Here is a 16,396-nt window from a genome sequence, read left to right as displayed (position 1 = left end):
GGAGAGGGTGTTTGTAACTGAAGTGATTTGATTAAAGGAATGGGAAGAACACAAGGAAAGTTGTTGATAAATTAATAAGGGAATGAATAAGGGAAAAAAAACAGAGAATAAGGATGTCAGGACCATTAATAAACAGTTCATTACGTTCCCTTATTTTCATGCATGTCATGTGTTTCAACCTGTAAACCCTACTATGTTTCATACGTACTAATCCTACGTGGTGCTTCCTCATTTGTCGTATTTAATGGTACTAACAACAATCCCTTTAATACTCTTAAGCCTAACCCTTTGTGTCATAGGGGTTGTATTTGAGGGCTCATGCGTGCCAACGTATGGTTTTGTTTTTGACAAATTATTTCAGAAGACCGCTAACAATGTGTGAGGATTATATGAGTAATGAGATTCGATCTCAGAACTAAATGACAATAAGAAAAGTAGCTTATATATCTTATAAGAAGCTTGAGTACTTTAGTCCTTTTTAATACTCTAAGATTCTCAACGTCGCAACAAGGATTTGGTATGCTTGGTCAAATATATGGAAGAGAAATGACGAAAAAGTAAATGGCTTGTGGTACGTTTCAGTCGTTTTAGAAAAAAGAAGAGTGTTGAATAAGAAATTTTGGAACCAATCATAAATTGCCACATCATTTACTAAAATAATTATATTTGGGATTAACTAAAAATTGACATGTCCCAAATTAAATTTAAAGACAAATTGAACAAATTCTAATGATGTCACGTGTCTTTATTATGACAATTGGGTCAAATTAATTATTTTGATTCAATTAAATATTATTTAGTTAGGCTAAAATTCAATTGAGCCTAAAAATAAGCTTAATTTAGCCTAAAATAAAATATGACCCAAATCCATGTGATTCAGCCCATGGGTATGGTCCATGGACCAGAACAGGCTCAAGTTCACAAAAGCCCACAGGGAACTCTATAAATAGAGGAGTTTTCTTCTTTTGTGGGGGTTGGAAATTTTTGACTCCAGAAGGTCTAGAGAGAATTCTCCCAAGAGATAGAAGCATCCTCAACTCCTGAAGTCGACCATCCTCGAAAATTGAAGCTCCTTTGAAGACTTTGAAGATACAAGCTTTCTTCCAAGTCTCCAACTTCAAGAACACCTTCGAAGATTAAAGCTCCTTTGAAGATCCAAGCTTTCTTCCAAGACTTCAACTTCAAGAACACCCTCGAAGATTGAAGCTTCTTCGAAGATACAAGCTTTCTTCCAAGACTCCAACTCCAAGAACATCACGTACTTCGCTTCCTCAAATCAAGCGTAAGCATCCAGCCGAGAGAGAATCAGAGGATCAAATTCTAGAGATTGAACCACGTCGCATCAAATCAACATAAATACAACATCAACACAAGTTCAACTCCACGAATCAAATTTCTCCGGAAATCTCGTGTGAACAAAGAGTTTCAAATATTGTTTAGTAAGTCGATTGGAAATGTTGTCTCTTGGAAGGATGCGGGTTGAGATCGACTTTAAGAAAGACATTCGTTTATGTACCAAATGGGGTTGTTAAATAGAATAACAAATATGGTATATGGAATCGTTATATTTAATGCTGAATGATAAACACACATATATCACAGGTAGACTTTTATCAATCTTTATTAATTATAGACGTTTATCAATTTCTATCACTAGACATTGATAATCTTCTATCTATATTTATTAGTGGTAGACTAGCTTGTATTAGTTTTCATTAATTAACGTTAATAGACTTCTATATGTGTCTATCTAAACTGAAAGAAATATGAAAAATTTTGCTATAATTTGTAAATAGTTTGACCCGTTTTCCTATATTTATAAGTCGGTGTATAATGACAAATTTGTTAAAGTTTGTAATGAAATACAAATATCTCTTATTTTCTATTATACAGATTTATAGGTGAAAATAGCTGACGGAAAAACCTTTCCAAAAATTAAATCAAATAAATTTTAATAAATAGTAAAATTGTGAAAAAATAAAACATTTGATAAAATATTTACGCTTCATAGAAAAATAAATTGTAGTGAGGAATTTTGTCTTTTAATGGTTTGTTTTATAGATTGTAAATAAAAATAGTTCGTCAATTTTTTTTAATCTTTAAAAAAATCTCTTTTAAATATCAAATTATCAATAAAATAAATATTGTAAATGAGTATTTTTAAATATAGCAAAATGAAACCAAAATATTTACAAAATATAACAAATTTTAGTGTGATATATACGATTATAAAAGTTTATCAATACATTTATTTTATCCCAATAATTTTTTATTGGAATAATGAAAAAGAAATAAGAAAAATGAGTTAGTTGGGAAAAAATTGGGGTCTTTTCAAAAATAGAACTAGAACAATTCTGAAAACGGAAAAAGCCCCTAGACCCACCGTGTAAAATACCAAAAATGCCCCGTCAACTATATCGTCAATAACGCGGCGTAATATATTATTTGCAATCGTTTAGATATGGTTTAATATATACGCGATCGTTTAGATATGGCTCAATACAGTTCAATACATACGCGATCATTTAGATATGATTCAATACATACGCGATCTATAATTTTTTTTTATAGATTATAAATGATAAAAGTTTATCAATACATTTATTTTATCCCAATAATTTTTTTATTGGAATAATGAAAAAGAAATTAAAAAAAAAACGAGTTAGTTAGGAAAAAAAATTGAGTATACAGAAGTACTCTATAATCCAATTTATTTTGAAAAATGAAAACGTTTGATATATTTTGAAAATATCTTTTGGATTCCCTCATTATTTCTCAAATTCTCAAATTTTAATTAAATGGGAAAACTGCCCTCCCTCCTCTCGCTCAAACGCAGAGAATCTTCGTCCTCTCTTCGTCCAATCTAGTGGAAAAAAATAGTTTCTTATATACCATGAAGAATGTTTCTTCGGAAAACAAATGGAAATGAAAAATAAAAAGAAAAAAGCAAAATGTAGTAAATGTGTATATGGGCGTACAGTCACGTGATATGGAGGTGGCCTGGCTTTTGAACCAAGAGGATGAATCTAATCAATAAGGGCAACAGAAAACGAAGAAATCAAAGCCAAGGTTGAGTCAATGGTGGACTAAGGGAGGGGAGGTCTACTCATCTGTTGGACGTAAGTTGGGTCCTTGCCACAACCCTCCCTTACACACACAGTCTCCGCCTTTGAGTTCAAATCTTGCTTACGGATTTTGGTCGCATTCCTAGTAATATCACATCAATGGATGAACATGTTGAAAGTCTTGTATTAACCTTTTTTACACCCTTAATGTATAAGATTTAATTTTCATTTTATATTACGCTCTTAATAATCATCACGTAGTAAGCTTTTTTTGAAAAAAAAAAAACATGGTGGAATAAGATTTAATAACTTTTAAAAAAATTTAGAGTAATATAACGTATAAGTCGTAAATTTATGCTTATATTGTAGCCTCAACTATCAGTGCAACTTTGGCGTGCATGTCTTATTCGAATTATTTAACAAGTGTTTTTCATTTTTCAAAAGAGGTCAACTTTCAAGCATAAGTCATGCAAAATTTTAAAGAACGTATGTCTTTGAGTTGAACGAAATTTTATAGTTTTATTTTTTTTGGCCAGTAAAATTACTTACGTATTCATATATTAATTATAAATTAATTAAAGGCTAGTTTTCTCTCAAATTTGAAATTTTAACATAAAGAAGGTGTTTATGTATGTTAAATCTTTATAACCTACTGGTAGATTCCTGGTTAGAATAAGAATGAAAATGATCGAAAAGAGTATAAATATTAAAAGTTAATTTTAAATTATACAATTAGTATTTATTAAATAAGGGGTAAATAAAACCAAAATTTTTATAATGTGTTGATTGAAGTTCTGAATTTAGAAAGGAATTGACATGTGAGGGTGAAAGTTTTTATGTTGGATGGATATTTTTAAGGATGAGAATTTGGGTGGTGGGAATTGGAATCCAGCTCACGTGTGGGGGAGGGTGCGGTGGAATTCTTAAGATTTCCGACCACGACGCCGTTTTAGGGAGTGAATTCTTTCTTTTTTTATTTTTTCGTATATAAACGTTTTTTCTTTAAAGTTTCATAATTTGTTGTGTGGGGCCGATAATGTAGACGTGTACGGAAAAGTCAATTTTAGGGCTCCACGTGGTATTCTCCTAAGGACGTGGACCCCATCTATGCGGGCACCTTTTTTTTTTTTTTTTTTTTTTTTTTTTAACTCCCTAACTTTGCTTTGCGCTGCCTTCCACCAACACCACCCTCCTCTCTGCCAGCTGGAATTTTTCTTTTGACTTGTTTAACATCCCTTTGTGGTCCATTCCCCATTTTTTTCTACACGTGAAGCGAAAACACTTTCCATTTTCAATTTAGTTGCATTCCATTTCCCTTCATTTCAAATGGAAAAACAAAAATTGTTTATGTTTATAGAATCGTAAATAACTTAAAACATCCGTTCTGGAAAGAAAACTCCTTTAATATAATCTAAAATTCATTTTTTATTTGATTGTTTTAGACTCAATTTGTACAAATTAAGATTATTCCATTCTTACGGTTTATTTTCTTATTTCACGATTTCATGATCACATTTTAATATCATTTCGATTTTGAGAAATTAAAAAGTTGATGTGTTTGAATAACTAAATTTGTGAGAAGAAAAAAAATACTATCTATTTATTTTAAATGAAGTATTAACTGTTTTTGTTGGCTTCTTCTTTCTCTTTTCTATTTTGCATCGAGTTATGAGTAAACATGGTCTTGATTTTTTTAATCCTACTCATTATTTATGTTAACTTTGGAGGTTAGGAATCATCCTAGACAATTTGTTGAATTTATAATGTAATTTAAGTTTCTTTTATTACTTTTTTGTATTTAAAGAAATGGAAAAAGGAAACCAACGTTGGGGTCCTTTTTCTTTTTTTTTTTTTTTTACAAAAATAATTATTTGATTCATGTCCCACTACTAAAAAAATATTCCAAAAGTATTAAGGAAACCACTTTCTTTTTTAGTTTCATCTGGAAACATGGATTTGGTTTGTTGGTAGACAAAGGTATGCTTTTCATCAAAATTTAAATACATTATAAAATTATTAAATTTACAAGGGAAAAAAAACCCCATTACTGAAAATTAATTAAATAACCCTAAATAATAACAAATCACAATAATAATAAAAATGGAGAAGATAGGGACAAGACAAAATGAAACATGAAAGTCTTTTGCCTTTGTTTCAGTGAACAAATCTCTGTAGGATGCTGGGGTTGTTGCGCGTGCAATATTACTTCCAATTTCCAAGTAATCTTCAAACTCTTCATTGAATATAATCACAACCAAAACCATTTTAGGCATTCTTTTCTAATCCAATGTTTTTTCAAATTTCGAACAAGTTAAAATAGGATGAATGGTTTGGAATGGTAAATTGACACAATCATACTAATTGGGTAGCATCATTTCATGTCTCCCACAAAGTTCGGGGATGATAAATATCAAAATTTCAACTAAAAACTTGAGAGACACTGGAGGCCGTAGGTATCACTTCAAACTTGAAATGGGAGGAGAAGGATCCCAGAGTACAAATGCATATGTTTGTCCCTATTGGACTAGAAGTTATATAATGTTGGAGTCGTAAAGGATTTTAGGGGATGGGGATCTAAAATTGATATTGTAGAGAGAAGAGGTGAAGATTTGAGAAATGATGAAGGTTGGATATGGTTTTGTACTGAGGGTAATGGCCCAAAATGGACACGTGTCAGAAAAAGGAAGGAGGTGGGAGAGGTAGGTGGCACGTGGTGGGTTCTTCTTGGGGGAATTGGATTTATTGAAAAAAGAGAAGAATCTAAAATTGGATCTTCTTTGGGGTTATCTGTCGAGCTGTCCAAGGCTACAATGTCTAAAGACGTACGCACACTGACTCCACCAACAACTCTTCTCATGCCCTCCTCCCTATTAATTCCCCCTCTCTCTTGAGCTCCTCATATTAAATTCTCCAATTTACATTTCAACGTTGATATGAAAACTAATTAAATCCCAACATTTTTATGTTTGGTAAAAGAAATTTACAAAAACATAACAAATTAACTAATAAGTGTTTTAATTATTCTAAAACATCTTAGAAATTATAATAAAGCTACGTTGACTTATTTAAAAATTATAAAGTGTTTGAATTTTTGCTACTAGAAATATATGACATTGACATTCTCAACCTTTTGAGCCTAAGATTTGACAAAATTTAAAAGAATGAGACGTTTAACCATCCATGTGATGATGTACAAATTGAGTTCTACTACTTTGAAGCATATTAGAGAAGATAATCGATGGCCTTCTTGGTTTGACTATAAAAATAAGGTCTATGAGTTGTTGTTTAGACTAGTATAGTTCGAATCTGGAGAGATTTGATTACTTGTAATTTGACTTTGTGAAATGGGGATTGATGAACCTAGTTTGAGTGAGAAGGGTGGGATCTATGGTACCTAGTAAATAGAATAATGACCCGAGAGATTAATAGGCATGTGTGATGTAGAAATGTGCTCATGTGTCAATTTAACCTAAAATAAAAGACTTTATGTGGTTAGGAAAATATGTGGTCAATTACATGTTGTGTGATTTTGACTCGACTCGATATGTCATTATAGAACTATAGTGGTATCACATTTAAATTGTGACTACAACCCCTACAAAACTATATGTTATTATCAAAAAGTCACATGCATGCCTATTGTCAATTGTATATATGTAAATCTGTTGAGCTTTTATCCTTGTCGGTTACAAATTAGTTATATTATATACAAATATTCTTAATCCTGATGTATTTGTTGAGTAAGAAATAAAACGACTAAGCTCTTTGCTGGAATGTAAAGTAAAAGATATATTTTATGGGTATCATGAACATGTATGATGCCTAGTGTGTGTTTGACTATATCAAAAGTTATTAATTGATCTTCTTGTCTTTTCTCCTTTATCTATACAAAGATAAGTAAACTCTTCACCACAAGTCGTTATAACTCTTTAAATTCGACAAGTCGTTATAACTCTTTAAATTCGACCTAATTACTTTAAGCTTTGTGGAATTTTTGGCAAACACAACACATTTGTCCAACATGATCTCTATTAGAATATGTCGGCAAACCCTAATTGTACGAGTCTCCTCTAATAACATTAATCTTATTCTTTTTTTTCAAAAAAAAAAAAATCTTGTTGCTTTAAAAAAATATGTAAAAAAAAAAATCATCTCTCTTTTCTGTATATAAAGTCAGAAGATTTTGTTTTGGAAAGATGTTGAAAAATGAATCAAGTCATAGATATTGATTTGAAGGCTGGTCTATTTTTGAAAAAGAAAAAAAAAGGGGAAATCAAAACATATGCTTGACTTTTTTTTTTCTTTTATTGTAAATAATATGATAATAACTTTTACAAAAATCTTTTTTTTAATTAGAATTAATTTTCATAGCATCCATACAAACTTGTTAATTAAAACCATTTTTTATTATTATCGCCATAATTAAAATATACACAGTTGATAAATCCAGATTTATTTATGATAATTATTAAGAGGCCATTCATGTAATTTTTTTTTTTTTTTTCAATTAGAGTTATAAACTATGATATAGTTTATTTTTTAATTAGGTTGGATATAAATGTAAGTAAAGAATTTAATGTTTTGTTCTTTAAACCATGACCATTGATACATAGATTAGAAAAGCATATCATATCATATCTTTTAAGGTTATGTTATCTATATATATTAGAATAAAACAACTTTGATATGAATTAGAAGGATATGGAGTACTTGTAAGAGTAGTTGACATGATATTTGAAAACCTTGAATCGTATGGTTTGTATTAAAGTAGAATATATGGTTTTGTTTTAATTATTTTGTAGGCTTTATTATTATTAAAGCTAAGTTATATATTAGTCATTTAATAAATTAATGGAAGGAAAGAGCCTAAAGTCTAATATTTAATGTTTCACACATTAAAAAGGAGAAGGGAAGAGAGATGTGTGAGGGAAGGTGGTGGAAAATTAATGGGGGACTTAACCCACAAATAATGCACCTTTCAAACATAACATCACTCTTTATCCACAATGTTTTGTTTCACATAATATCCCTAATCTACTCTCTTCTCTTCTATACCCCTTCCTCTTTTTTTTCCATTATTACTTTACATAGATAAATCGTTTTAGTTATATGCTCCGATTGTTTTTCTTTTCTTTCGAATTTTTAAAATTAACCTAAGAATAGTTTAAACAACTCGATTCAATTCTAAGTGAGAAATTATAACCCTCTTTTGTGCTTAATTAGTTGACCCCTAAATACTCTTTTACTTAGGAATCGTAGTGTATTCTCTTGAATTGATACCACATCCATGCAAATACTCTCACATGGTTTAGTTTTGATCCACGTGCGAGTTCCAACAAACACATGTTTAATTATTTATCTTTAAAATTTGAAATTTCATTAAATATAAGTCTCTAAATAGATTTTTAAACTTTTAACTATGTGTTTAATATGATCTTTGACCAGCTTTTTTGTTTCAAAATTCACAATTCTAGTTATTTAACAATGTAGACATAAAATTTAACTCTAATTAACTTGTTTAAAAAGTGATATATTAGAGATTAATTAGTATGTAATTGGAATTTAATAAACTAGTTGAAATGATTGTGATGAGAAATAGAGGTATTAGAGATTAGATAATGTTGAATGTTGATGAAAACCAAACTTATAGATTAGCATTACAAAACCACACGTGCCAAATAGTTGGGTTTGCATCATTTTCAGTTAATGGCATCGCTATCACTCACATATCAGTTATCACTAAACTCACTTAATTAACCATTTAAACAAACTTAATTAATTTCTAGCTTCATTCTAAAAACAATGTTAAAATTACTCTCAACTATATTGTAGTATTCTTTTTAGTATTGTTGATTAAATTATTCATCATTTTTATATCTTATTGCGGTTTTTAAAGATAATTGAAAATCAACTTAAAATTTGTATCATAACTTTGAGATTAAATGTTTTTTTTCTCTTCATTGTAATTGTAGATGATGTCATCGCGTTCGTAGTTAACCACTATTCTTTTTCTGATTAAAAAAAAAAAGACACCTTTTTTAAATAAGTTGTGAATATGAATATAAATCAATTGATATAAACTTATCAACTTTAAATTTTGAAATTCAACCCCACTTCAACGATTGTCATATCAAAAAAACTTCTTATATAATATGAAATATCACTTTAAAAGTTTTTTTTAAATAAGGAGTTGTGTGATTTATAGCATTAAATCATTTTATAAATAAACTCATGGAAATTTATTAGATGTTTAGAATGCGGAGATCATTGTTATAGTTTGTAAACTATAATAGTTTGTAGGTTACGTTATAATAGTAAATATGTGTTTAGGATAGTGAATACTTGGTATACATATAGTTGGAATTCGAAATATAGGAGGATGAGCTGTTATAACCTAATCCACGCACTTGGATATGAATCCAAACACCTCATTTGGTCATGATTGGTTTCGTTTTTTGTTTTTTGTTTTTCTTCTTTTAAATTAAACTTATAAACAAGGGATAGTTGCAAATGTAGCAATTATATTCAAAATAATTAAGTATATAGCAACATTTTAAAAAAATTGCAAATATAGCAAAATCTGTTAAAATCTATCAATGATAGGAGTTATCACCGATAGACCATGTAGCAAATGTTAGTCTATCACTGATAAACCATAAGAGTCTATCAACGATAGAAGTGTATCACCGATAGATTTTGCTATATTTGCAATTTTTTTAAAATATTGCTACATACTTAATAATTATTCTAAAAATTGCTACATATTATAATTACCCTATAAACAATACTTTCACTCATTATTTTTTTTCTTTTTTTTTTTAATTACTCGAATATTTTCATAGATCAAGTCTAGATTTGAAAAAGAAATTAATAACTTGTTTCTTTAAATTTAGCCAACATTTAAATGCTTAGTTAAAAAAAAATGAAAACTATAAAGAGACTCAAGAAATAGAGTTTAAACCAATTACTTTAGTTCCATTTTATAACCATTTTAGAATTTGGAATTTGGCTAATTCAACCACTGTACTCGAGAAAGATGGTGTACTCGAGAAAGATGCAAATCATGGTAACTAACAGGAAAATTGACTCGATCTTAAGGGAGAAAAACGAAAAAATGATTACCAAAACGATATCTTGATAAATTAAATTATGTTGAAATTAACGATGGAGTTACGTAACATAGGAGCTCTCGAATAACGGGGGAGAAAAGAAAAGGTAGAAAATGGCAAATAAGGAAGGGACCCAATTCATAATTTGTTGGAGCAGATCCAGCTGGAGTGTATCTCTCAAAGTGAATTGAATTATTGGATATGTAATGCTCCAAAGGCCATGGCTTTCCCACAAGCAACTCAGTCAAGATCATCACACCTCTTGTCTTCTCCATTATATAACTTATCACACCTTTCTTCATTTCTTAACCCTAAACCTCACTTTTTCTTTTCTTTCTTAAACCGTTTCAATCATTCATATACAAACATATATAATTTATAACAATTTCATTTCGATCTTCAACTGGATTTGTTTTGTTTACTCTTATTTGAGGAGTACTTTTAGGTTTATTAAAAATGTGTCAATTTCAAAAGTTCATTCAAAACTTTATCTATTACGTATGAACCACACGTTGAGTTAAGATTTTCTTCAATCCACTTTTATACTTTATGTTGTCTAATTTGCCAAAAATCGCTTTTTTTCGGTGGAGTCTATAGAAATTATTAAAATGATGTATTGAAAGTATTGATGAACAAAGTTAGGAGACATTGAATGACAATTGTTCGAGTATCCTCCGATAGAAACCAGATATGATCTGCCTTTGTTTGAATATTAGTAATGACTTTTCTTCCGTCTCTATCTTGTTACTATTTGAGGTCACTTTCAAGATTTCCAATCTGTCATCCAATAGCCAATTTTTCCTTTTGATGACTCCAAGATTTTTCTTTTTTTCTTTTCAGATAATCTTAAAAGAAGGAATAAGAAAAAAGATGAAATACTTTTTTCAACTTTCAAGTAAAAGGAGAAAGTTGAAAAAAGAAAACTTAGGAACAAAGAATAGGAGAGGAATAAACCCAATCAGCCAACAAGATTCCTAAAGAAGTCCAAGAAAGAAGGGCCCAGCCCAGACGTCTGATTGGCCCATAACATCACCAAATGGGACCCATTGTATTGTTGTGAAGAAATTTGTTTTTATATACTGCTGCCTATTATTGTACTTCTCTGGTCCCTTTCACTATAAGTGATGTGGGAATGGACGAAAATAAACACGTGTTCTTAGGTCAAATTACATTTCATTTTCTATGCTATTCAAAAATTGTTCAATGGGGTGAAACCTTGATATCAGCAATAAAATTCAAATGCGTTAAAAAAGATAGTGAATCTCACGTAATTTTCAAATAGAAACAGAGATGGACTGCACAATTCATTCATTGTGATTACAAAATACAGATGAAATGGTGTTGGAGTTGCTTTCGGATAAACAACAATAACAATAAATGTAATATGACATACCAACCTTCAATTAGGATAAATGAAACAAAGAAGCAGAGGAATGAAAAAATGAAACTGAACCATCATATTTATCATACCAACTTCAATTATTTGAAAACAATTACTAAAGAATGAAAGACATTAAATGCCAATCAATTAATATGTACGGATATAGCCAGCAACAAACACTAAAACTTGAGATACTACATTAGTATTTTTTTTTTTAGACTAGAGTGACCTATTCTAACAAGGAAACAATATTTAAGAAGCCGTCGAATCATACTCTAAAAATGTAAAATAAATAAAAATAAAAGGTAAAAAATAAGAAGAGTGAACAATCTCAAGAAAGGAAAACCAAATGGAAAATGGGAAGTCATTGAAATAATTAAGATGTGCGTTGATGAGCAGCAGCAAAATAGGCAAGCTGCAAGTTACTTGGAAGGTATGGCCATTGATCAATCAAATTTATCAATACTTCTCCTACTACTATCCTATCTGTGCTCTCTATGAGGATTCTGTCATTTTTAAGTTGATTCTCTCTTTAAATCTTCTCGATCAAATGATACATCTGATGAAAAATCCAACAAATTTAAGCTCTTTCGCTATATGAATTTTCAAGGACGGGAACCCCTGGACCATATATCAAACGGCATCGTTCGTTAAATGAACCAACGAGTTTTGAGACGACCTCCTTAAAGAACACTGAAGCCACCTGAAAAAGAATGAGAAATCATAAGTCTATGCAATAAGAGAATAATAAACACATCCTCAATGTATTTATTTACTGATTGAGTTTTAAAATAATCAAGATAGAAATTCTGACTAGGAACTTTTAGGTCGAGGTATAATGACTTGACCAATTGAGCTATAATTTAGTTGACGATTATAAACGAAACAGTATAAAACCATAGGGTCAATTAGTAATTTTGAATTTTGTTAAAAGCAGCCACTGGGTGGGTTGAGATGAGGTTTCCAATAAAATTGTTCGAGTTGATGCTTTCAGCTTTCAAGCTCATAATAACAGGCAAAATAAATTTGCAAGTTTACGTGTTCAAGGCATAGCTGGCATTTCACTCGATGTTAGAAGACAAAAATTAAGGAAAACAATTTCGGCCACTATTCATCAAAGTTATACTCTTACCACAGGTAAGCCACAAAGCAAAGAATGCTCCATTATTGTTATTATTACCTTTTTTAAATTGAAAAGTCGGAGACTAAATGCTAGACTTAGCCAGGAGTCCGTTGCATTCCTACTCAACGCCCATGATATAATTGAAATTTGTAATTGAAGTCTTTTTGAGAAAGGATGATTGAAGAGGGTGAGAGCTTTACCTGTCGATAAAGTGGTGACTGGAACTTGAAATCTACTAAAAAGTAAAGGTTGCAAGTCCCTGGAACTGGTCCTGGATTGAACTCCCAAGTATTTATCAAGTGGTCGAAAAGCGCACTTCGAGATACTGTGGACTGTGTGAGTGGAAAGAGAAACCAAGACATCAGTGCAATGCTATTAAACAGCAATGGACAATCAAGGGTGAAAATGACATTCAAACCATTGTTTTAGTCTTATAGATACAAATATGATATATCAATAATTTTAATCTAATGTGCACACGAATGCAAGAATAGACAGTAACGAAAACTGAGAATTGAAGGAGAACATTCTTGATTTAACAATTACAACAAAGAAAAAGTGAATATTCTAACATTGTTCAATAATTTAAAGCGATCAGGACAACAATATTAACAAGGCAAATGAAGGCTCTAATGGCAAAAGGAGAGTGCTTGCTCTAATTATGTGAGCGAAGGCAAGAAAACTGTCTTCTTTATAGGCAAGCCTTTAAAATTCAATATATTTTTGTTTTTGCTGCTATGGCAGCACAAATTGAACATGTCCCTTGACTAGCTTTTGAACTTTTTTTTTTTTTTTTTTTTTGGAATAAGCTTTTGAACTTTTAGAGAAAGATTTGGAAAAGAGAGAAGACTGGAGAGAGTTAAGAATTTTTTAAAAAAATAATTAAAAAAGGGGAGAAAGAGGGAGGGGGAGGGGGAGAGGAGGAAGAGAGAGACAACAAAACCAAAGAGGGAGATCAGGAGTCCAATGGGATGGAGTGCTCTTCCTCATACAGTGTGACTGAAGGCATTAAGAAGACTTGTCCCTATCCACATCCAGCCTCTAAAATTCCAAACAATTTTTTTCCTCGTCTAATAAAGACTTGTTACTTTCTCATATCAAAGTTGTTTTTTTCCTCGTTCAAAATCCAATTTACAATTCAAAGCAGTGCTCTCAGGATTATAGAGCGCAAGCTTCCTACTTAAACCCTTCAAAGATAACACTACACAATGCTGCCTGCAACTAGAATTCTAGATAGACTACAACAACATCAGCGATATGCTGTTGATTAGCTATATATCAGTGCCAGTGGCAACGGTAAAACAAAAAGTGGCCATGTAGGAGAAATGTCACAGACATATAATTGTTTCTCAAATATGTCCAATATTCTTGATTTACCAACGTGTCGGCAACAATTTAAAAATGCCAACAAATTTCACCTAACATATTGTAAAAAAAGAAAAAGTTTCCTTCTTATGGATGGAAGAAAATACAAACAAATCTGGAACAAAATCAAAACCAAGCATGTGAAGTAAATGTGTGAAGGCATGATCTAAAGGTCGATGTTCAAAAGCATGCAGCCTGTACAGCAACATGGCTCACGCTTTTCTTTTTCCTTTGACCAAAGTCTATGTGCACTTAAAGCTAGGGATTAATGTTAAGATTGTAAAACCTGATATATACGATTAATGAATAGATTATGAAATCCCACATGCTTAATTCCTCTAAATAATACTGCAAGATAAAAAGAATTCTACACCGCCTAATATTTCCAAACTTCTTGGATTTTTTAAGCATCCACCACATCGCATGCCACCCAATGTAACACAAACATAAACTAATTGACACCCTAAAATTCTAGGTTTTCAATATCAACCACGTCAATAACTCCACTAGCCAGTTGAATGAGTTACCAGTTCGGTATGAGAAATTCATGATACTGTCTACAAGTTATTACCTTTATAGATTTTGGTCTGTTCATCTCTACGTGTGAAATGTAACTCTCCACAAGGAATTTAAAGCCAATCTCCAGTTCAGCATCAAACGATCCATCAGGATACTTTTTGAGTACTTCAGACCGCTGGCACCAAGGAACAAAATCATGGTACAAATCTACAGCAGCAACTACATCAAATAACTGCTCCGGCGAATACCTAACAACAAATTAAAAGATGTAATTAGCTCAGGAACAACCGCTAACAATGAAAAGTAATAAAATTTCACGATCAACTGATTTAATTGGCCAACATCAAACGTAAAAGGAAGGAAACTAAGCCAAATACCACCTCAAATGCTTCAGATTCTTCATAGCAACATAAAATAAAAAAACCCTAATCAACAAAGCCAGTTCAATGTCACCTCAAATGCTTCCGATACTAATGTTTCCTCCGGTAGGTAGCTCCTATTCTAACCAAACGAAAACAGAGAAAATCACATGCCATAGATAGCGCAGAAGAAGATAAATGTGTTTACCCCATTACGCGTCTCTCCTCATAAATTTTAGACAAAACGCCGGTCTCTGCCCCGTCTCCACACCCAAGAAATCGCCTCGATTGTACAGCACTAATATCACGAAAGTTCTCGGAAAACACCTTACGATCCTGATCGAACAGTCCATGAATCGACAAAGTCTCAACACCGGGAATACACCTTAAATGTCGAACGTTTCGATACTTCCACGGCTCGGCATTACACCTTGCGTATCTGATAGCACGTCTGATACCACCTCTACGTGAAATCAATGATTCAAGAATCTTCGAGGTTGACAGAAACGGCGGCATTGCTGTCCTAGGTGATAAAAAAAAAAAAAAAACTCGAATCTCTCTACGCCTGCAAATTTATCACACAACCTAAGCAACGATTAGGCACTTCCTGCCTCTTCTCGCAAACAAAATACAAATCGGGAACGAACGAAATTCAAAACCTAGGGATTCAATTCAACGAAACAAAACAAAAAGAAGAGTACTAACTCGATGATTTCAACGAAGATTTGGCGGTAAAACAATCAGGAACAAATTTTTCCTTTCGAAGGGCTTCAAATGTGGAAGGCAGATTATTACTATTCCTGATTTTGCCGTTCCCTTTGTATGAAGGAATAAGAAAAGAGAGAGATGGAAATTGCGGAACCGAACCCGACCCGAATAGAAATCCAATCCGTCCACGATCTGGACCGGCGATTAGGTGTAACTGCCCACGTGATTGATCATCGATGGACGATTATTTGACCCGGAAAATGCCGCGTGGAATTTAAAAAATATTCAATTTTTGCGGTTCTAAACTTAAATATTTTTTGTCCACAAAAGACAAAGATCGTAACCCGATCTTGCATGATTTTCTTGTTTTTCCCTTTTTGGATTAATTGGAAACCAAGATAGCTACCTTAAAAATTTTAATACCAAACTCACAATTGAATTGAATGTGGCATGCTGTGACCTAATTTTGTTTTTAGGAAGTAGATAGTTTGGGTCTACGGTTCAAATGGTCTTCCAAGGCCGAGGTCAAGCCTTCCAATTTCATGATCAACACATTATTGTTCTAGTAGTCTAACTCGTTTGACTTGATATCAAAATTTTACTAATACAACTCTTGTAGTAAGAACTGTCTAAATTCTTTTTATTTTGTGGGTTATGACATATGAGTACTAATTTATCTCAAATTGAGTAATCTAACAGCCCCTTTTAATTTTTGTATTAAAAATGGTATCTTAAAGTAAATATATTGATATAATTTCCATTCACAT

General features: G+C 31.5%; 1 protein-coding gene across 2 annotated transcripts; it reads right to left on the bottom strand.

The window, feature by feature from the left end:
• Positions 1–11,905: 11,905 nt before the first annotated feature.
• On the bottom strand, positions 11,906–15,812 carry LOC103493540 (uncharacterized). 2 transcript variants are annotated; one of them, XM_008454329.3, is made up of 5 exons: positions 15,627–15,812; positions 15,130–15,506; positions 14,615–14,810; positions 12,879–13,010; positions 11,906–12,258 (listed from the first exon to the last, which is right to left on the bottom strand). In XM_008454329.3, the coding sequence occupies exons 2-5, from the start codon at positions 15,435–15,437 to the stop codon at positions 12,136–12,138; spliced, it is 759 nt and encodes a 252-aa protein (XP_008452551.1). In that variant the 5' UTR covers positions 15,438–15,506; positions 15,627–15,812; the 3' UTR covers positions 11,906–12,135. The 2 variants fall into 2 exon arrangements, with proteins under 2 accessions (XP_008452551.1, XP_008452550.1); XM_008454328.3 differs by having other exon boundaries at positions 15,130–15,486; positions 15,627–15,811.
• Between the last annotated feature and the right edge of the window lie 584 nt (positions 15,813–16,396).

The sequence above is a fragment of the Cucumis melo genome, chromosome 7, assembly GCF_025177605.1.
Source record: "Cucumis melo cultivar AY chromosome 7, USDA_Cmelo_AY_1.0, whole genome shotgun sequence".
Classification (NCBI taxonomy): domain Eukaryota; kingdom Viridiplantae; phylum Streptophyta; class Magnoliopsida; order Cucurbitales; family Cucurbitaceae; genus Cucumis; species Cucumis melo.
The sequence above is the reverse complement of the archived record's forward strand: the minus strand, read 5'-3'. Positions and strand labels throughout refer to the sequence as shown.

What these genes read in the sequence shown, in the direction of transcription:
- LOC103493540 (XM_008454329.3), bottom strand. Translation starts at nt 15,437, where the DNA reads ATGCCGCCGTTTCTGTCAACCTCGAAGATTCTTGAATCATTGATTTCA. An exon ending in ACAGACCAAAATCTATAAAG is followed by an intron (nt 13,011 to 14,614) that starts GTAATAACTTGT and finishes CCACTCACACAG; the next exon opens with TCCACAGTATCTCGAAGTGC. An exon ending in AGTCACCACTTTATCGACAG is followed by an intron (nt 12,259 to 12,878) that starts GTAAAGCTCTCA and finishes ATTCTTTTTCAG; the next exon opens with GTGGCTTCAGTGTTCTTTAA.